The 22,835-nt window shown below is 38.2% G+C and overlaps 1 protein-coding gene across 1 annotated transcript; it reads left to right on the top strand.

Annotated features, from left to right (window-relative positions):
- The first annotated feature begins 6,601 nt into the window (after window positions 1–6,601).
- On the top strand, window positions 6,602–21,873 carry LOC134791388 (lysophospholipid acyltransferase 6). The gene is made up of 7 exons (XM_063762401.1): window positions 6,602–6,687; window positions 15,051–15,295; window positions 15,650–15,776; window positions 16,739–16,959; window positions 18,126–18,326; window positions 19,232–19,383; window positions 20,669–21,873. Exons 2-7 carry the CDS (start codon window positions 15,059–15,061, stop codon window positions 20,832–20,834), a joined length of 1,104 nt encoding a protein of 367 aa, XP_063618471.1. The 5' UTR covers window positions 6,602–6,687; window positions 15,051–15,058; the 3' UTR covers window positions 20,835–21,873.
- Window positions 21,874–22,835: the final 962 nt, after the last annotated feature.

Raw genomic sequence — 22,835 nt, 5'->3', positions numbered from 1 at the left:
CAGAGGCGTATTTACAAATTTGGCGCCCCGGGCCATTTTGATTTGCCGCCCCCCCTTCATCAGTGACGATAAAGTATTTTATTTAAGAAAAAAAAACCTGCAACAAGTATCTTTGGGGTGTGAAATAAAAAAAAACTAAAATTTACCATTTACCCACATATAGTTCGTTTTTTTTAGCATTAGAAAGAACATGAAAGAAGGTAAGCGATCTTGACATGTCTTTTAATTGATTAACGTTTTTTAAAAATTAGTAACTATTACTTATGAAAGCAGAAGAATATAAATGATTGTATTAGATTCATATTTGTTACATATTTGCCGTAACTTATTTATAAAATGTGTTTTTCAATATAGAGACACATCAAGATTGTTTACCTTATTTCTAATGCTAAAAAAACGAACTATATGTACAAATTGGTTGACAAAATCATCAATGACGCTGTCGTAATTTAAAACGTTTGTCAGCTCAGCTTCTATATTAAGATGAGCTAAGCTATTCAGGCGCTCTTCGCTGATAGTGGAACGTAGATATTTTTTTATTCTTTTGAGTGCAGAAAGGTGACGTCACTATAATTCTAGATACAGATTTATATGGGCCGTTTTTGTCACTCTATGACGATGCAACCTCGTTATATTTGCCTGATCTGATCGGTGACCGGTGGATACTGCTGGGTTTTGGCCATTGAGAATCAAGGTGAGGCATTGGCAGTCAGGCTGGATATAGCTAAGGAGTTCGGTCGGGTCTGGCATCGAGTCTGCTCGAGGGACTATGTTATACAAATGGATCACTAGCTTTTTTCCGGTAGACGCATATGAGCTGTATAGTAGACGGAAGCTGCTCCGATAGTGTGGACATTACCGCTGGCGTTGCACTAGGTTCTGTGATAATCATTGCTATGCAGACGACAGTAGTAGGGATGCGTATTACATAGGCCGTGCCATTATCCCTCATTCTATGGTGCTGGAAAGTCATGAAAAGTATTGTATTTGTATCTGATATCGAGAGCACTCTATCTATACTGAGTTTGGGCATGGGATCGGAACAATTTAGTGAGATTCAATACCACGAAGACACAAGAACCGCCCAATGTAGTCAGATGGGTCACTAATAATGTAGGTATGTAAGTGAGAACGCGAACTGAGAAGTGGAGCCAAAGAATTCTCATGTGGCACCCTACAGATGGATCAAGATCGCAAGGCCCTCAATTAACACGATGGGAAGACGAAATTATACTCACAGTGGGACCACTCTGGACAAGGGTGGCAAGAGAGAGGAAATACTGGAAGGAGTTGGAGGAGGCCTTTGCCGACAGGCACACTGAACCAAGAGACTTCATATAAACATTCAAAACTAAAAACCAACAATCATGTTCAGAATAAAGGGCTATATAAATAAATAAAAAAGTGAGAACGCGAGCGTAGCGAGATTTTTTCGAGAAAATAGTAGGGAAATGATTAGTGTTCCGTACTTCAAAAGGAAAAAAACGGATCCCATATACGATCACTTTGTTGTCCGTCCGGCCGTCTGTTTGTCTCAATATAAAGAGTCTTGACATGACAGAGGGCGGCAAAATCGACAAATAATGCTTGTTATTTAAATTTTACAAATAAATAGGGTAGCGACAAAATTCTGGTCGACCCTATCTGAACAGCAAATAAAATATTTTTTTGACCCAAATTTGCCGCCCCCTAAATTCTGCCGCCCTAGGCTTCAGCCTACTCAGCCTAGTGGTAAATTCGGCAGTGCGCCGTACTAATACTTCTTGAACGAAAATGTTGCTTAATTTAGGTACTTGTTGGTAGATATTTTAAGCAATAGGGAATATTAGGCAAAGCTCTGCGTAGGTGGCACCTTTGTGGCACATACAGTAAACAAACCACATTGACACATCACACGTCACGTCAAGCACATGGCCTACCGCGAAACAAGAAAATCGAAATTTCGTTATCTAATCTCTCTATCACTCTTGAATATTCGAACGATAAAGAGGCAGATAACTAAATTTCGATTTTCGCGTTTACCGGTAGGCCCTTGTTAACAAACCGCCTTGATGCATCAATGTCATATTTTATTGTCTGTGAAAACTTGTCAAAAAACAGTTTAAGGCACAGTATGTATAAGTTAGTCTATTCACTGAGTCGGTAGTGCTGCACTCTGGCGGCAGAACATTGCAGTAATATCCCCTAATTTTGTTTATTAATTTAAATGTCAATTAAAATATAATAAAAATATAGCTAAGTTTGATTATAAAAGGCGCCCAGAAAAAGACGCGAGGGGGCGGCTTCGCCGCCCCCCCGCGGCCTGCCGCCCCGGGCCATGGCCCCCTTGGCCCTAGGGTAAATACGCCCCTGACTACAATACAGCCTGTATACAGCTTTTACGATAAAATTAGCTTGTAGTGTTTCACAACACTTAATGTTTTAAAACGGAGTTGACAGATACTTTTGTACAGCTAAAAGTGCCAAGTGTTACTACAATACAGCCTGTATACAGCTTTTACGATAGAATTAGCTTGTAGTCTCTCACAACACTTTTAGTTTTATAGTAGATTTTTTATATTCTGATAAAGCACCCCATGCTTCCGCAGAATCCTTTATAATGATTTTATACAGCTTGAGCTGTATAATGTCTGTAAAGTACCTTTTATACAGCTTAAATCTTTTCTGACACTCTTATACGTCCCTTAAATCACTCTAAGTTCTTAATTGGCTGCTATATTGATGTTGCCGACACTTCCATGCTACTTGGGCAGTCGGCATCAAATAGATATTGACAGACAGAGTGGCCAAATATATCGTAACACACCTTTGTCAAAGCAAGCCTGACCAGTAGATATGATCATTGTCAAGAGGGGCGCTGTTGGGTGAATTTCATCACAAAAAATTTCACCATACAAAAAAAATTTTTTTTAATGTTTAATTTAACACGATTCTAGCTGGGTAAAGTAATGGGGGGCTGTATATTGAGGATATGTATGGTATTTATACAATCATTTGTGGCTTATATTTGAAGTTATCGCTTTCGGAAAATAAAAACGCAAGATGGTGATGACAACCATGGTATGGTAATGACTCTTTTATAGACGGTAATGACACTGCATGTACGGTAATGACGATTTGGGAACTAATTTACATATGTATTAAAAACGTATTAAAAAAACAAAAACTTTTTTTAATTGTAAGACTTTAGAACTTTAATAAACATTACAAATAACATGTTTTTGAACATAAGACTAGCTACATAAATTATTTTTAGAAAATTATAAAAAAATCATTTTATTCATATGAATAAATATGTAACAAGTATTTTTATTGTATAATTTTAAATAATTTATGTTCCGAAATAGGCAATTTATGTATTCATTTATTTTTTTGGGTTTTTTCAATGTTAAATCATATTAACAATATTGTACTCTTATTATCAGTTTAAACCCGCATCTTCTTTTACCTACTGCATAACTTGGTATTTATGACATATTATAAAATTACTGGCTTACCAATGAGCTTAATTTTTATGATATATTACTTTTTTTTGATAGTTTGATTCATTGCACAAGTTTGTATTTTTGTTGTTTTATTAATTAACTTTAAAAATAGCTATAATGATTTAAAGCCATATATATGTTGTTTAATAGCTAAACATTAATATATAATCAGTGTTATATAAGTTGAAAGACCCCTACTTGTAATGCATGTCATAAGTTACAAAATGTTAGGTATTGGGGTCCGGTGACTACCCAATGGTATAATTATTAATTGCTGTAATTATATACATCAATTAATATAATATCATCAAAAAACATAAAGCCATCACGATAGTGAGCCAGTACCGTAGCCTATGGTCGCTTAAAACTTAATATATGTTGCTTGTTTAAATACTTTGTTTTAACACGACTAACATGCAATTACAGACTCTAAGTTACACGATTTACATTATTAGATTATAAAAAAAAAACATTTGTATGTTCTAAGTTCTAAATGACCTAAATTTTGCCTACTTCAGTCAAAATGTTAATTAAAAACTAAGCATCCTCTAGTGTGAAAGAAATAGTTATATCTTCTTCTACATTTATTTTACATTAATAAGGTAGACATTATATAGTGTTAGAAGACATAGAGAACGTTTTTCAAACATACAGCTTAATTTCATAATGAATTATAGCAAAATAACTAGAAAAGTTTCTGAGAACTGTCATCACCATACACATGAAATCATCACCGGTCGTCATTTTTTCCCGGTGATGATGGGTATGGTGTTGACGATTTGAGAGTTTCTTGTTTTTATTTCTAGAATACGAATAATAGTAGTTAATGTCTATGCTACACAATAAACTTCATGTAGTTTGCCATTCATTTCAGTAATTATTTCTAATATATCATTTGTAACTTTTTTAAACCAAAGCATAACGGTGATGATGCTCTGTTGTGACAAACTACGTTTTACAAATTTGTTCGTAATATTTCTCACGATTCAATGATGTGACTTTATAGTGAAATCATTTTTGGCATTCTATATTAAAGTGAAAAATAGGGCGAGGACCTTTAGCGGTATTTCGTTGTTCATACACGGAGATAAGCTCACATTGACATTACCATGACGGTGTTGACGAATATTCGTGACAAAATTTTAAATATTTTTAAATGTACTTTCTCGGTGAAGGAATTATTGCATATTTTTTCATGTGTTAAACAACAACATGGAAAAGATATAAGTAAAAGAAAAATCGCAATCGTACGATAGGTATGCTATAATTTTCACTGCAAACAAAAAGGTTCAGATTTTTCCGGTCGACGGTGATGATTTTAGACACATAAAACATTTTATATAAAAAAAACTATTAAGTTATTGGAGATGGTAATTGAAGGAACATTAAGATAATAGTTCTTAAAAACATATAAAAAAGTTGCAACTCGCACAACCTACTAGTTTTTTTTATAAAGACCGAACCATAAGTTTTCGCTGGATTTTGAAATCCACCCTGTTATTCTCGTTTAAGTAGGATACGAGTATGGTGACAGTTCAGTATAGTATGAAAAAATTTGTTCCAATTAAATTCCGCAACATGGCGCGTGATATACAGGGTGATCAATCCAAATGGGTCAGTATGGAGAAGTCAGAAACTATGAGAGATAGCGAAATCTGTTCTTAGGAACCATGGCGTCGATTTTAGATTTATTAATAATGGCATTCAAACTTTTGTTTAAACTGCGGGCTCAGCACGGTTCCATTTTTATCGACTATCACTATGCGCGTCCCTTTCGCACTTACATACTTGTTAGAACGTGACAGGCATGGTGACAAGGGATAAAAACGCGACCGTGCTAAGCCGCCTGGTCAATATTATTTATGTAATCGCGTGTAGTATTTGTTTGTATAATTGACCCTGAAAGTATAAGGACCAAATTTTGCTATGAAATCTTGTGTAAACATTCGACTGAAATGCCCACAATTTACATAATTTGCAAAATGTTGTCATCATTATGCATCATTTATCTGAATAGAACCACTTAGGGGCTGTCCATAAATTACGTCATCGATTTTTGACGATTTTGGACCCCCCCCCCCCCCTATAATCATCCAAAAATCATGCTTCAAATGAACCCATTTCCTCCTACTTCATGCTACCGTCATCCGATGTCCAGACCCCCCCCCCCTAATTTGAAATGACGTAATTTATGAATAGCCCCTTATGCATATCTTATCTGCATCGATATTATGCATTACAAATTGCGTTTATTTCAAATTATAACGCATTCGTTCAGCGGGAGTGCCAATTATAAATTTGAAAATGGAACACTTAACCCTTTATAAAGCATAAAGGTGTCAGGAAATATGCAAAATTGAACTCTATTACTTTGGAATAAAGTTCAAATTCAAGTGGGAAATAACAATAACAACGAAAAACCTTGCAGAATTTATACCTAACATTGTTTACAGAGACTTCGACCAGGTTCGATTCCCGGTTATGTATGAGAGATTAAATTTTTTTTTATGCCATTATTATTAAATCTAAAATCGAAGCCATGGTTCCTAAGAACAGATTTCGCTATCTCTCATAGTTTCTGACTTCTGTATACTGACCCATTTGGATTGGTCACCCGCCTGTATATTACTGGTACACCTTAATAAAACAAAGTCCCCCACCGCGTCTGTCTGATTGTGTGTTAGTATGTTTGTTCGCGATAATCTCAAAAACTACTGAACGGATTTTCAGCACGTGTTTCTATTGGTGAATAAAATAATAGACAGAAATTCAGGTTCTTTTTCGGCTTCGGCTTTTTTGGGAATGCCCAAAGTACACACACATAGATGAAATAAAAAAACCGGACAAGTGCGAGTCGGACTCGCCCACCGAGGGTTCCGTACTTTTTAGTATTTGTTGTTATAGCGGCAACAGAAATATAAAAATAAATCATCTGTGAAAATTTCAACTGCCTAGCTATCACGGTTCATGAGATACAGCCTGGTGACAGACGGACGGACGGACAGCGGAGTCTTAGTAATAGGGTCCCGTTTTTACCCTTTGGGTACGGAACCCTAAAAAATGACTACTATTCAATATTTCAATATTTCATAGTATAAATTTTGTTTCAGTGTTATTCTGGCGGCGTCGATATTTTATCTGTCTTGTATACACTTACATCGACAGATTTACCATTCGGCTGACTACACACTGGACATAACAGGTAATACGCCACATATACCATTATACTTAAAAAGATATACCACTTTTACCAGGCGTGGCTCACTCCGCAATTTCGATCCCACACCAATTTTGGTGGCTAGCCATAGGCCGCGCGTGGCGCTTGCGCCACCTAGCGGTCATATCTGTCCTAATCGTAACAGACGCGTTTTGTTACAGAGTGAATCTTTTGTACCTAGTACTATATTATTTATTCTGTGCTTTTACGCAGATATATATATTATAACACACGTTCACGAATTAAGTTTTTAGGCAAACTGTAGATAGATACTACATGCCGGTTGTTTTTAAGGGTGATTCCTATTTGCAGTCTTATGACATACTTAGACAAAATATCCACTTTATTGGCAACTAACATGTACCGGCCTTTGACATGTACCGAGGTACTAACAATTAATGGCGATAAGATAACATCGATGTATGCAGCTCGGGTGCGCGCGACGTCGAATGACTGTATAGACTGTGACTTAATCATCATTTGCTTGAAAAAGTCACAAAATAATATTAGTTTTCGCTCTAGGTATGTGTTAGTATGTAAAGTAACCTTTAACCTTTTCGACGCCGTTTCAAAAGAAGTCACCCGGACGCCACGTCACCGAAGTGGCAAAACTGAAATTGTACTTTGTGCATATAATATATATGCACGTAGGTCTATGTTGCTCTGTGGTCTGTGACCAATTAATCAGTCTTTGGCGTTGAACCTGCGGTGCGGATATATCGGTCATTGGCGTCCAAAAGGTTAATTTTTCTACACGGGACAGTTTCACTTCATATAGTTTCTTCTCGAGTTGCGCTGTTTGTATCTTTTTGCTTAATAGGTATATCAAACCAAAGTGACACATCGGTGCAACGTATTAAAAAAACATGAAATAACATTGCATATCAATCGAAACTTACATAGAATGTATAAATAACGTTAACAATGAAAAGATTTTATTTTATGGAGTGCGATATCTGATTTGTTAATATGTATATCATCTACGATTTCGTTTTACTACTGCTGTCCCGGGTGTCATTCTCAGTTGCATGAAACTGGAATGCTGCGGTTCTAATTTGGACATCGCTCTTTCTATAAGGGAATTAGACCAATTGAAGGCCCAGGCATTGATCACAAATTTAATAGAAGTAGGTCATCATCTTCCTCGCATTATCCCGGCTTTTTGCTCATGGGAGCCTGGGGTCTGCTTGGCAACTAATCCTGAGAATTGGCGTAGCCATTAGTTTTTGCGAAAGCGTCTGCCATCTGACCTTCCAACCCAGAGGGAAACCAGGCGTTGTTGAGATTAGTCCGGTTTCCTCACGATGTTTTCCTTCACCGAATATTCCGAATAATGGTAATATCCCAATATGTCGTCTTCAAATCTTAGATCGTGTATCTTCATCTTTAGTGCGTTAAAGTCACAGACAAGCTATCCTGGACATTTAATGTTACCTAGTGGTTTCGTTTCTGAGCGTTTTCCAAAAAAAGTGTACATTTCATTCATGTCTTCAAAATATTGACTTCTTGGGCTCATTTTACTCAGAATCATTTGTACTTACATTCACGCCTCATACATGAAAAAATGTGTCCCAAAATTTTGTATGAAAAAATTTTTTTCCAGTGCGTCACGTTCATACAAATAAAAAAAAGATTCATGCAAGAATGTGACGATCTGGAAAGGAAATCTTTGGACACATTTTTTCATGTATGAGGCGTGAATGTACAAATGATTCTGAGTAAAATGAGCCCAAGAAGTCAATATTTTGAAGACATGAATGAAATGTACACTTTTTTGGAAAACGCTCTTCTTTTTTATAGAAAATTGACTAATCGTGTAATACTGTCATGTAGGTAGGTAGGTCAAAAATAGAACATGTATAAAATTTAAAACTTAAACAATGTCACCCTGTAGGTTCAATAATGTGCTGTCTAAAAGACAGTGTTAACATTATGAAGCGCTTACGAGGAGCGTATCACACATGGGCAGGTGCAATTTTACTTGTAAAATATACTACACCGTATATGTACATCACTATTAGGTTGAATTCTACACCATTTCACTCTATCCACGAGTCCACGGCCGTCTCTAAAACTACATTTCAGAAAAATATTTTTAATTTCCATGAGAACAGGTTTGTGAATGCGGACGCACGTGGTATGAACGGTCGCTTTCCCGTATCAGAGCAATTCTCAAAAAGTTTGTACATTTCGATCACATCTTAGATTTCTATAAAAATTGGTATGCTGGTAAAGTACATGAAGCTGAACAACTTTCACCATATTTCCCAAAATGTCCAGGAAGTTTCTAAGAAACATTCCTTTTTTGTTAACAGATTTCCTTACACATTTGGTAACAAAAAAACCGGGCAAGTGCGAGTCGGACTCGCGCACGAAGGGTTCCGTACCATAATGCAAAAAAAAAAAAAAACAAAAAAAAAAGCAAAAAAAAAAGCAAAAAAAACGGTCACCCATCCAAGTACTGACCACTCCCGACGTTGCTTAACTTTGGTCAAAAATCACGTTTGTTGTATGGGAGCCCCATTTAAATCTTTATTTTATTCTGTTTTTAGTATTTGTTGTTATAGCGGCAACAGAAATACATCATCTGTGAAAATTTCAACTGTCTAGCTATCACGGTTCGTGAGATACAGCCTGGTGACAGACGGACGGACGGACGGACGGACGGACGGACGGACGGACGGACGGACAGCGAAGTCTTAGTAATAGGGTCCCGTTTTACCCTTTGGGTACGGAACCCTAAAAAAGGAATGTTTCTTAGAAACTTTCTGGGACATTTTGGGAAATGTGGTGGAAGTTGTTCAGCTTCACGTACTTTACCAGCATACCAATTTTTATAGACATCTGTTTTATTAAATACCTAAAGTACCAGGAGGTTAAGAAGATAATTAATTTCATTGTCCTTTTTTATATGCGTTGTACGAATGTTTTTTTTATTAACATTTAGTTATGTAAAGTCGTCTGATTCGCATGCTCTTGTAATACCTACTTGTATACAGTCACCTGCAAAAATATGTTACACAACTAAGGCCGCAAAAATATCTGACACTATCTTATTTGTAGAGCCATAAGAGCGTGTCACATATTTTCGAAGAGTAACATACCTACTATTGCAGATAGCAGGTGACTGTACATAGTTAAGAACGTTTCAAAAACATGTTTACCTGACCTTAAATGGTCTTGACTATCAGCCGTATTCGAACAATGAGATACGTCAAATACTAGATATTGAAACGATATGGATTGGATGTCAGTGTCAAACAAGTGTCAAAAGTGACGTTTTTGTTTGAAGAAACGTCAATTTTGACACTGTCTCTAATTATTATCTCATTACTTACAATTTATATCAATATTTTTCATATCTGTCCGTTGTCTTTTTTTATGTAGGTAATAGGTATCTGAATGATAATTTTGTAAGTACTTTTACAGTACATATGGTCCTATTTTCCCGTACTAGTGCGTAAATTAGCACTTTTCGTGCGTATGTCAAAAGTTTAAAGGGCCATATGTACTGTAAAACGTTGTACGATACACGTGCGATTAGGTAATTCGCAACTCGTGTCGATTTAAAACACTCCCTTCGGTCGTGTTTTAATTTATCGCCACTCCTTTCGAATTTCCTCTTTTCCGTACTTGTATCGTAAATAACTATTACGTAGGTATTGATCTTAAGATTCTCCAGATGCATTTAATCAGATTTTGTATTAAGTAATCCTCCCTGTGCTGACCTGGATCAGGATCCTGCGAATCTCGCTGGAATGCATCTAGTTCTAGGTCATCCCGCCTACAAATTAACTTCATCTTTTGTCAGATAGGTATGTACCATCACGCTCCGCGATTGTTATGCCTTATAGGGTCCTAGCTAAATTGGTTCTTCAATACTTGAGCCATGGAATGTCCTATTTAGCTAGAACCCTAAATGGCATAACAATCCCGTGTGGTGACTGTATACCTACTTTACACATTAACGTAAGCTGACCTGCCCCCCTGCAATCAAATTCCTAAGAAGCAGAACTTATTACCACTGCTAATGGACTTGAACATCGTAGATCACAACTAGGATTAGTGGTTTAAACTGCCATCCAACGCACAACCGCGGTTAGAATTTTTAAGGCGGCTTTCTTCATATGTATGGGTTATTCCCACTAGTTACCACCAAGTTGTTACCAGTGGTAACTACTGGGAATTTTTTTCCCACCTTTTACCACTGGTAACTACTGGGAATAAAAAATTCCCAGTAGTTACCACCAACTCGGTTTAGTGGTAACTACTGGGAATTTTTATTCCCAGTAGTTACCACCAAAATTTTGTTAGAGTTAAATACTAATAAAAACACTATAAATAGTGTAGTATAAATATATAGAGTAATTTAATAAATAATTATAAGTCGATTAGTGTTTTAGTAAACTCCCTTAAAAGTGACCAAAAATATTGAAACAGTTTAACCTGTACTAGTACAAAAACTATGATATATGTACTTAAGGATAAATTTAATAATCCATTTAGATGATTTTTCAAGTGATTTTATTAGGTAATTCAAAATAACTCTATTTATACTATTCATACCTACTGTTTTTATTAGTATTTAACTCTAACAAAGTTTTGGTGGTAACTACTGGGAATAAAAGTTCCCAGTAGTTACCACTAAACCGAGTTGGTGGTAACTACTGGGAATTTTTATTCCCAGTAGTTACCAGTGGTAAAAGGTGGGGAAAAAATTCCCAGTAGTTACCACTGGTAAAAACTTGGTGGTAACTAGTGGGAATAACCCATATGTATAGGCTCGGATTATCGAGGAGCATTTTTATCTATATCATATCATAGGTACCTTCTTTTAGTATCTGATAGGAGAGTTAGACAGACAAACAGATCGCTAATCTCCACCATTGTTAATCGTGATGCATCGATCTACAGTCCATGTATGGACTCTTCAATTAAGAGCTGAGGAAGCGATGGACCTTGTGTCTTATGGGAACGGCTTTTTGGCGGCGGGTTCGTGTTACTCTTAAGCAGGGAAATGGACATCCCTACAATTCTTAAGAACTAATCTGCAAAGTGTCGCCTTGGTTGCGTCTATAAGTAACAGACCAGGTGCAGACATAGTTACATTACATCTATTATAATATAGGTACCAGGGATGTTGCGAACATCCGCATCCGCAACCGCGGAACTTCCGCATTATTTTCAACATCCGCATCCGCATAAAATCGATGCGGAGTTTATGCGGATGCGGATGTCGAACAAGTCAGTACAGGAACGTCTTAGCGGCGGCGTAAGTGCTAGTTAATTTCGTCATTACCTATAACGAAATCGTCTACATCCAGAAAAGTCGGCCAAGTTACTGTTTATTAAATATAACGCACCTGTATTCTTGCTCATCTTGACATCCACATCCGCATCCGCGGATGTGAGCCTTTAAATATCCGCATACGCATCCGCGGATGTCAAAAAATCTGCATCCGCATCCGCGGATGTCAAAAAATCTGCATCCGCAATATCCCTGATATTAGGTACCTTGGTATATGTACTTGGACATGAATCACAAATCTCCACTAATATTCAACGTGATGAATAACGGTAGTGAGTACCTATAGTATGGAGTATCCTGTCAACGACTTGTAATGACATTGAACTCGCTTATGGCCGTCGCCGTTAAACAAAACACAAAGACCTATTAATGCACGATAAGCCGGCGAAGAATGCAAGATGTCATTAATGACAGAGTTTATAAACTGTGCTCTGTTTATTAAAAATATGGAACGATTCATAAAAAAATGCCTTCATTGATTGACTATCCTATCCGCCGGTTTTCTTCCTTTGACTCTACAATTCATCAATTACATTTTTTACTTATTTAAGTTATTTATGTAACTTCTCATGATTATACCATTATTAGTCCTTAGGATAAAGTAAAACTTTAGCATAACTAAATAACAATTCAACCAAGTCGGTTTGTTTTGATGTAGGTAGTAGGTTTACGTTAAAAACGTATCTAGTTAACAGTGGCGGCGCGTCCATAAAAGCCGATTCCCACCGGCTTGCCTGTTTTTGGAGTTTGAGCAGAGTTGTAAAGGAAATATGTATATGAGAGCATGCATTTTATACCACTAGAGGGTGCCCACAAGGAGGCGTTCTATCCCCACTATTATGGACCCTAGCAGTGGACCAACTTCTTGCAATCATGTCAGGCCAAGACTTTGACACACAAGGATATGCCGACGACCTTGTAGTTATCGTCAAAGGCCCTTGCCTCAGCACCATATCCAACCTAATGCAAGGAGCTCTAAACACAATATTCAAATGGTGTAGAGAAAATGACTTGTCCATTAATCCGAGCAAGACTGTAATAGTACCATTCACAAGGAAACGGAAGCTCGATAAACTAATAAAACCAAGACTTAATGGACAAATAATACCGTTCTCGGAAGAGGTCAAGTATCTAGGGGTCACTTTTGACCAAAAGTTAACTTGGAACCCTCACCTGAGAAACATTATGCAAAAAGCGAAAATGGCCATGTGGTCATGCTGTCGAATGGCAGGAGCAAGATGGGGCTTAAGACCCAAAATTGCTATGTGGTTATACACAGCGGTAGTGAGGCCAATTGTCACCTACGCCTCCGCAGTCTGGTGTAACAAAACCAACCAAAAGACAGCAATAGACACTCTAAACAGCCTGCAACGCACGGCTTGTTTAACAGCAACAGGCGCCTTCTCCTCGACACCGGGAGCGGCCCTAGATGCACTGCTAGACATCATACCACTCCACCTGCAGGTGCAAAAGGAGGCCAAGCAGTGCGTCTACAGAATATGCACGCTAAACAGGCTAAAATGGCGCTCTCAGGCATTAGCCAATCTAAAGGCCTGGGTCTTTGCAAATAGAACCCTTAGCATGCCCACTGATGACACGCACACCGAATGTCATCTCACCAAACTGTACACAGTAGAAATACCTCCTAGAGACAAATGGACCAACAACCAAATGTACGTCGAAGAGGGAAGCCACGTTTGGTATACAGATGGTTCCAAAAAAGGCAATGATGTAAGATGTGGGATCTATGGTGAGAGACCTAAGCTCAGAGCTAGCGTCAGCATGGGCACACAGGCCTCAATCTTCCAGGCAGAAGTCTTCGCCATCAACAAATGCGCGGAGATCAACCTGGATAGAAACCTAAGACACCAGCATATCTACATCAACTCAGACAGCCAGGCTGCTCTGCTGGCACTAGAATCCCTTGAGTCAAACTCAAAACTAGTCCAGAACTGTAAAACAAACCTAAATGCACTGGCTAACTCCAACAAGGTCACACTTAGATGGGTACCAGGGCACTCCGACATTAACGGAAACGAAGAAGCGGACGAACTTGCTAGAAAGGGCGCAGACACACCCCTGGTCGGCCCAGAACCGTTCTGTGGAATCACAAAACGGGATGCATATTCTCTGCTCAGCAAGTTAGAAAAAACGAGAGCAACCGAGTGGTGGAAGTTCGTTAAAGGACAAGAACACTCGAAAGCTCTAATCAAAGGGTTCAACAGCAGAACTGCCAAGGAGCTTTTAGGACTCAAAAGGCACAAAACCTGCGCGGTGACCAGAATACTGACTGGACACTGTAAGTTGAATAAACATATGTTTCAAATTGGGAAGAAACAAGATGCGACATGCAGGTTCTGTCAGGAGTCAGAGGAGACTGCAATGCACATTCTCTGCTCTTGTGGACCACTAATGTCAAAAAGAAGTACCTACCTAGGGCGACACGTAGTGCAACCCTATGAGGTACAGAACATTACGGCCCAAAGAATCTGGAACTTTCTGGATGCAACGGGCATTAGTAATGAACTTTAAAGGGCCGTCACAATAGATCAATGCTGGTCGATGCGACACTCAAAGGCCCACAACACCACAATAATAATAATAATAAAGGAAATATGTAAGCCGAATTAGCCCCGGCTTGCCCATGGATATGTTTGACGCGCCGCCACTGCTAGTTAACCCTCTGGCCTTTAGCAGGCTAAGGGATATGTATTTCCCACATACGGCACTTCAAACATGTGTTCTATTTTGGATGAGTAAGACTGACATTCGATTAATGTCGTTTTTGAAATGTCAGCCTGGTAAAGGGTTAAAATTATTATGAACACATGTAATTAATGGGTACATTATTTTCTTATGAATTATTTCGTTAGACTCTGGGGTCAAGTATATCGCAAAGTACCGCAGCACTTTATTATTCCTATGGTAATAAAGGTGTCTAGCAGTATATTTTATCAAATGATCACATTTACTGCTGTCACAACTTATTTTATGCTGAATATCTTCAAGGACTAGATTTTAAAGCAATCATTTTTTACAGGGCCTTTGATGGTAATCACACAGAGAGTTACTTCCCTGGCCTACTCAATACAAGACAATCTAACTCAGAAGGAAATCAACTCGAACACGAAGAGTCCTGAGTCTTCACTCGCACAGAAAATCGACAAGATTCCGTCTCCTCTCGAGTACTTCGCCTTTACACTCGCCTTCCAAACGTTGATGTGTGGACCAGTAGTGTTCTATACCGATTACATCAACTTCATAGAAGGCGCTCGAATTGACGAGGTATCTACATTAATTTTATTACCTTTAATTATTGTTGCCCGCCGTTTAGAAGTCAAATAGGGAGCTGGTAAAAAGGTCACTTTCTGACTTTGAGTCATCTATAGAATAATTTAAGGGCCAAAATCAACATGCAGGCAGAGCGAAAAAATAAGATTTACCTACGACTTTACCTGCACTTTGACTTTGGCCCCACAATATTGAAAATAAATTTTAAATGCATTATGCTTGCACCTTTTACTTTGCATAAAAAATAAAAGTCGTCTGATTTGATAAGACAAACCGTTTTGTGTTTTTCGATATTTGGCCACTAAATTGAACTAAACGTAATATGTGTTTTTGTATATCAATTTTCAGCAACAAAGCGCGTCTGCTAACGAACCATCACCTAGGAGAGCGGTGATGTACAAGCTGATGGGCTCCATTGCAGCTGCTCTGTTGTACTTGACTTTGGCGAAGAAATACCCATTAGCGGTGCTCGAAGGTTAGTTCCACGATAAATTATAAAAAAAAAACTAGCAGCCCACAAGTTTGAACCTAGTAGGTACCAGGACAGATGCAGTTTTGATTTGCCTGAAAAAGATTTGTCTATTCAAAATAGAGTGGAAAAGAAGGTCTTTTAAGACACGGTGGCTAAAAGATAATACAGCTTCCCGATCATTACCAACAAATTGTTGCCAGTGGTTATATCGCACCGTAACACGAAGACACGCACACAACACGTCACACTATCACAACAAACGGAGCCATTTTATATGACGATTTTTTATCTTTATATTATTTTACCTTGTGTTATTCCATTAATTTATCATACGCTTATCTCCTCTTCTCAAATTGGTATAGCTACTAAAGCTCAGAAAGTTAGCCCACAGTTCTGATTGTGCTATGCTAGAACAAGATACCATTCGTGCGTACAGATGTAGTGCATAATTGTTCTCCGTCGTACTTTTTGTACCGAGAGTGACTGAAATAGCAAGACACGTTCGTACGTTTCCATGAAAATATGAAGGAAAACAATTATGCACTACATCTGTACGTTCCTATTGGTCCTCCTATTGGCATATTTTTCTTATAGCAGGACCGTCGTATCAAATTAAATACAACGTTCACTTCCTGACCCATTTCGCTCACATGACAACCTCATTAACCCTTTATATTAGGGGCTATTCATAAATTACGTCATTTCAAATTAGGGGGAGGGGGGTCTGGACATCGGATGGTAGCATAGCGTAGGAGGAAACGGGGTCATTCGAAGCATGATTTTTGGATGGTTTTTGGGGGGGGGGGGGGGTCAAAAATCGATGACGTAATTTATGGACAGCCCCTAAGGCATAAGGGTACCAGGAATTTATAAAATTGAACCCTATCACTTTGAAATTAAGTTCAAAATCAGGTGGGAAATATATTCCCTCTGCCTTATAAAGGCATAAATCATCTTTATTTCAGAGCTCACCGACCCCACATCGGAGGTGTCCCGCTCCTGGTCGGCGCTGTACCTCCTCTGGTACGCGTACCTCTCGACCCTCGTGGTCCGCTGCAAGTACTACCACGCGTGGCTGCTCTCCGAGGCCATCTGTAATAACTGCGGGATGGGCTTCAATGGCTACGAGAGCGACGGCACGCCTAAGTGGGACAAGATGTCCAACATAGACGTGTTTGGATTTGAGGTAAGCTTTGGGCTGGTTTATAATAGACCTTATTATAGTGTAGTAAGGTTTACAATTATATTGTATCTATAATGTTTCTCCAATTCCATCTGTGATAATTGTGGTATGGGGCTGTCCATAAATTACGTCATCGATTTTTGACCCCCCCCCCCCCTATAATTATCCAAAAATCATGCTTCAAATGACCCCATTTCCTCCTACTTCATGCTACCGTCATCCGATGTCCAGACCCCCCCCCCCCCCCCCAATTTGAAATGACGTAATTTATGAATAGCCGCCCCGATGGACTTCAATGGGTACTGACGGCATGCCTAAATGGGTTTCATTATACAACAATAGTTGTGTAGTTCAGTGTTTCAAGACTATTTAGTTTGTTATACGCTTCACAAATTAGGCATGTGACTATTTGTATGTTGGAAGAAAACAATCTACATAATAAAAGTCTTTTAGTCATTATTGGCAGCAAAGGCTACCTAAGTACCTAGCATATACTTTGGAAATTTCAAGAAATTCTATATAAAGACATAATGCTAAAAAAAACTATGTCTGTTGCTATTTAAGTATATAGGTACTTATATCTTTAAATGTTTAATGTGTTGGTATTTATGAATGCAAATCATTTTGTACGTAAACCAGCGGTGTCAAAGGTTTACACCGAAGCATAAATAACATAATACAGACAATCTGCAATAACCAATAACAGACTTCAGACATTTTTTTGAGGTTTTAACTGGATGCCAAGGTCGGCGATTTTCATTAGAATGCTGAAGTTAATAACCTTAGTTATCAATGTAGTATTTATGTTAGGTAGTTAATGTGGTTACTACCTGGGTTTAAATCAGAAAAAATAATATTTAAAGATTTACTTGCATGGGTAGGTACTTATGCGTTGTCCAAGGGATACTAAGTACATATTATGTTGTTGGTCGTTGTGGTGTGTAAGGTTTTGATACACCAGCCTACACCGCCTGTAGGCGGACAACGCTAGAAAGATGATGACACCTACTTGTGCGGACTCGTTGCGAATTACGTAGAATTTGAAGCATCTATTTTGAATTTTCCATGTCGTAGGAGCGTTTGTCATAATCTTTTATTACTTTCGATATTATCATCTATGAGTTGTAAATAGGATAATCGCATTATTAATAGACTATTAATTATTTCAGTTCGCCCAAAATTTCCGCACCGCCATCGCAAGCTGGAACAAGAACACGAACGCGTGGCTGCGCTGCGTGGCGTACTCGCGCGGCGGCGCGGCGTGGCGCACGGCGCGCGTGTACGCGCTGTCGGCCGTGTGGCACGGCTTCCACCCCGGCTACTACCTCACCTTCCTCGCCGGCGGCCTGTTCACCGTGGCCGCTAGGAAGGTAACCATTAACCCTTTAAAAATTTGACATTCCTTTGTAGTCATTCGATTTCGAACCGTAATTCTTGTAGTAGAGATGCGTTTTTGTTTAAATTATGATGGCAAGTATGTTGCCGCTACTGGCGGCGGCGTACTGGCTGACGGACTAAAGGGTTAACCGAGCGCATAGACTACACAGACACCGCATTATGAAGTGTTGACAAAGAGCACGAGTCACCACACATAAGTGCAATTTTACGTATGAAATGCTACGATTCGAGCAACACTACTGAGTTATATTCTACACCATTTTATTCTATAACAACCCAGGTACACCCCTAAAGCTTAATTTTAATAAATACATATCTTTAATTTACACGAGTACTGGTTGTAATTATGGGCGCAACTAAAATAAGTGGTGCGCTCCCATACCTACAAAATTTGAACGAGTGCTTACGTGTGGTGGCCTCGATTGTCTTATGTACTCCGTCCAGTGGTCTGTGCCCGAGGGCCACGGAACGAACGCCGACCGCCATACATTCGTTAAAACAAATGTAAAACGGTCAATTTCAGCGCCGAGCGTACATACATTCCGTAGCCGTCGGGTTATGTATTTGTCTCCGGTTGATACCGTAAGCTGCGTACAGTGTCACTACGTGCAGAAATGTACGCTGTACATAAGGCATTGGGCTTCAAACCAACATTTTAAAGGACGTGAACATAAACTTGCCAATTTAAACATACATACTTCTAAAAAACACTTAACAAACAGAACACCCAAGTTATCCCATAAGAATCCTGTTTTGCCAATTTTAATAAGGGCCACATTTTAACGTCGTGGCGCCAGTCGTAATATACTTACAATATAGGTACTAAACAAACTTACCTCGTCCTAATAAGGGTAAACTCATATTTTTGTGCTTTCAGATTCGATCAGTGGCGCGCCCGTTGTTCATGGATAGCCGGCCGAAGAAACTATTCTACGACTTGCTGTCGTTCGTGACGACGCGTGTAGCGATGACGTATGCAACCGTACCGTTCGTGCTGCTGCACCTGGCGCCGAGTTTGGCTTTTTATGGGTATGTACAAGTACAAACTATTCTACGACTTGCTGACGTTCGTCATAACGCGAGTAGCAATGACGTACGCAACCGTGTCGTTTGTGCTGCTGCACCTTGCGCCGAGTATGGCTTTTTACGGGTATGTACAAGTACAAACTATTCTACGACTTGCTGACGTTCGTCACAACGCGTGTAGCGATAAGTAGCGATGACGTACGCAACCGTGTCGTTTGTGCTGGCTGCACCCCGAACTTTGTTTTTTACGGGTATGTACAAAATATTCTACGTCTAGTATACTCTAAATCATAATTAGATTCCAAAAAACTGGGCAGGTGCGAGTCGGACTCGCGCACGAAGGGTTCCGTACCATAATGCAAAAAAAAAAACGGGCAAGTGCGAGTCGGACTCGCGCACGAAGGGTTCCGTACCATAATGAAAAAAAAAACGGGAAAAAAATGCAAAACAAAACGGTCACCCATCCAAGTACTGACCACGCCCGACGTTGCTTAACTTTGGTCAAAAATCACGTTTGTTGTATGGGAGCCCCATTTAAATCTTTATTTTATTCTGTTTTTAGTATTTGTTGTTATAGCGCCAACAGAAATACATCATCTGTGAAAATTTCAACTGTCTAGCTATCACGGTTCGTGAGATACAGCCTGGTGACAGACAGACGGACGGACGGACAGCGAAGTCTTAGTAATAGGGTCCCGTTTTACCCTTTGGGTACGGAACCCTAAAAAAGTAAGACAATGTTGCCACTTTTTACTAGCGCGTCGTGTATTTATGTAAAAATAAGTAAATAAAAGTACTTTTTTAAATCGTAGACGTAAAATTACCAATAAATAAATTATCTTAGCGTAATTATTTATAAAAAGGAATTTACTATTTTACAAACAAATTATTGCAGTGGCAACATTTTTTCGAATCTAATTATGATTTAGAGTTTAAATGTTGGTAACCGACATGCGTGCCCATAACGAGTTACAGTTTATTGCACCTAAATTTTATACTGCCGTCTTAAATAAATTCAACACGACTTTTCCTAAAATACCTTAAAGTGTAAAACGTAAACGTAAACGCATCATTTAATAATTTCCTTGCACGTTTGAGAAAAAACTATAGTGTTTTATAAGGTTTGTCACAGACACATTTGTATAGGTATATTTAGACTTATTATTTAAAAGCAAAACTCATTTATTGTATAATAAGTGTTATAAAATGAATATAAAACTAAAATTAACTACAACTAATAACGAAAGCTAAAAAATTAAAATATTATATATTGTTTTTTTTTTTTCAGTAAACTGTATTATTCCCTGCATTTCATTGCCCTTGGCGCACTGCTTATTCCTGAACGATCACGCGCCTCTCCTGTAAACTCCGAGATGTCACAAAAACCTTCCAACTCCAGTAAAGAAACGCACGAACCTAATGGAGATACTAATGGTAAACTAAAAATAAATTAAACGTACAATAATGGTGTCTATTTTTATAAAGTTAAATTAAAAATTGTAAAGAGTCTCCCAATATTTTGACTGACAATATAGCTTCCAGTTTATGAAAGTTGATCTTATTAATGACATATTTTATTTTTAAGGTCAGGTAAGCGAAACATCCACTTACATTGCCTGAAGTTGATGAAACAGTATTACATTATAATATTTATAATCAAGTGGCACTTGTTTCACTTGCCTAACCTGAACATATTTCTTAAAAATGTTCTATAAGGCGATGGCTCCGAAATTTTTAGTCAGTAATATTATGTTGTTAAATATATTTTTGATAATATGTAGTAATTTTGGGCTTATGAGCACTGGCAGGATAAAAGTTTTTGTTTGTTTATAATTTTATGATGACAGGACATATTTTTTTGCCTATTTTTGTATCATTAAATTCATTAAGTTATATATTTATTTCAAGTATTAACTAATAAGACGTTCGTTCAGACTCAAATATTGCATTTACTTATATATTGTTTTACAAGTAGTACTAAAGTACAGCCAGCAAGTTGAGATAATATTTTTTGTTTTTACTCCTTTTGGCATGGTTTGTTGTTGGCTTTTACTCCTTGGTGAGTTTAGCTCGGAGGACACTGACGGCGCCAAAGACTTGTACTGTACCCCTTATGCACAAAACTATACAAGGCTCAATAAGTTAATTTATGTTTTATTCCTTTCTTACAAGTACGAGTACATAAGTCAAAATGACAGATTACGACAAACGATTAATAGCTAATTTTTAGGTTTGTAGCGCGTTTATGAATAAAGCCACTAGACTTTATTCTGAATGAGCATCTTACTCTTGTAGTTAAAGTAAGTATATTAACTGTTATTACTTAACCCTTTACCAGGCTGACAGTTCAAAAATGAAAATCCAGTGTCATTCTTACTCATCGAAAATAGAACACATGTTTGAAGTGTCGTATGTGGGAGATATATATCCCTTAGCCTGGTAAAGGGTTAAAGATTCATTGATTGTATTTAGATACCTATGTAAAGTCTGAGACAAATTCTTGCTTCTAATTTGACATTTAAAGTCTTCGAGCAACACGGAAGGGAGGCGGCATTCGCACTATTTCCCCTCTGCCGAGGTACAAGATTAGCGCGTCAATCTAATCTAGCGCGGGTAATAAAACTAGTTGCACTTGGATTTTTCACTAGACCGAGTCCAGACGCGCGCGTGAACACTGCTGCACAAAAATGCCTGTTTGCTCGGTTTTTTGTTATAAAAAGAGGTCGGGGACATCAAATTTAAAAAAAGAAAGTGTTACATTTCACACGTAATATATTTTTTTACATATCATACGTTTAATTACATTCAAACACAATTATTATATTTTAGTCTCATGTAATTGTTGGATTTATCGATTTTGCTCGCTCAGTACAAATTGCGGATCGGTCGAGCGACAAATCCGACTTCTCATCTCTCAGAATACAATAACATACTTCAACGAAAATGTGTTAGTGTGCGTGTTGTGACACTTGTCACTCGTCCGTACACAAAAAGAGATCGAGGTTTGCAAGATTTGTCTTTGACGTGTGTCATTTTCTATGTATTTGTGTCGTCATCACAGATTGGATTTTGTATGTAAGTGCGTGAGAAGTGCGACTGTGTGCACCTTTCCCCCCGCGAAAAATGGCAGAAAGATTTGTACGGTGAGATATCGCTTGGGCCCCTCCCTTCCGATGTGTCGGAAGCCGGTGTTGCTCGAAGTTTAAAGTAGATTTTTTTAAAGAGTTTGGATTGTCAAACGTTGCCACAAAACATGGCGGCGTATAGCGCCATCTAGTTTGCCTGACATAGGTACTCTGGGGCATAGTTTTCTCTTAGAATTTATACCTCCTTGTTTTACTCTAACAACGTATCCTTTTGTTTCTGTCGTAGTATGTTTTTCCCATCACTCTGTTTACTCATTGATATGAATTAAACAAGTATGTATACTTAATTCCTGTTAATATTATTTTTCT

The sequence above is a fragment of the Cydia splendana genome, chromosome 6 (genome assembly GCF_910591565.1).
Source record: "Cydia splendana chromosome 6, ilCydSple1.2, whole genome shotgun sequence".
Lineage (NCBI taxonomy): Eukaryota > Metazoa > Arthropoda > Insecta > Lepidoptera > Tortricidae > Cydia > Cydia splendana.
This window is presented reverse-complemented; position numbering and strand designations above follow the sequence as displayed.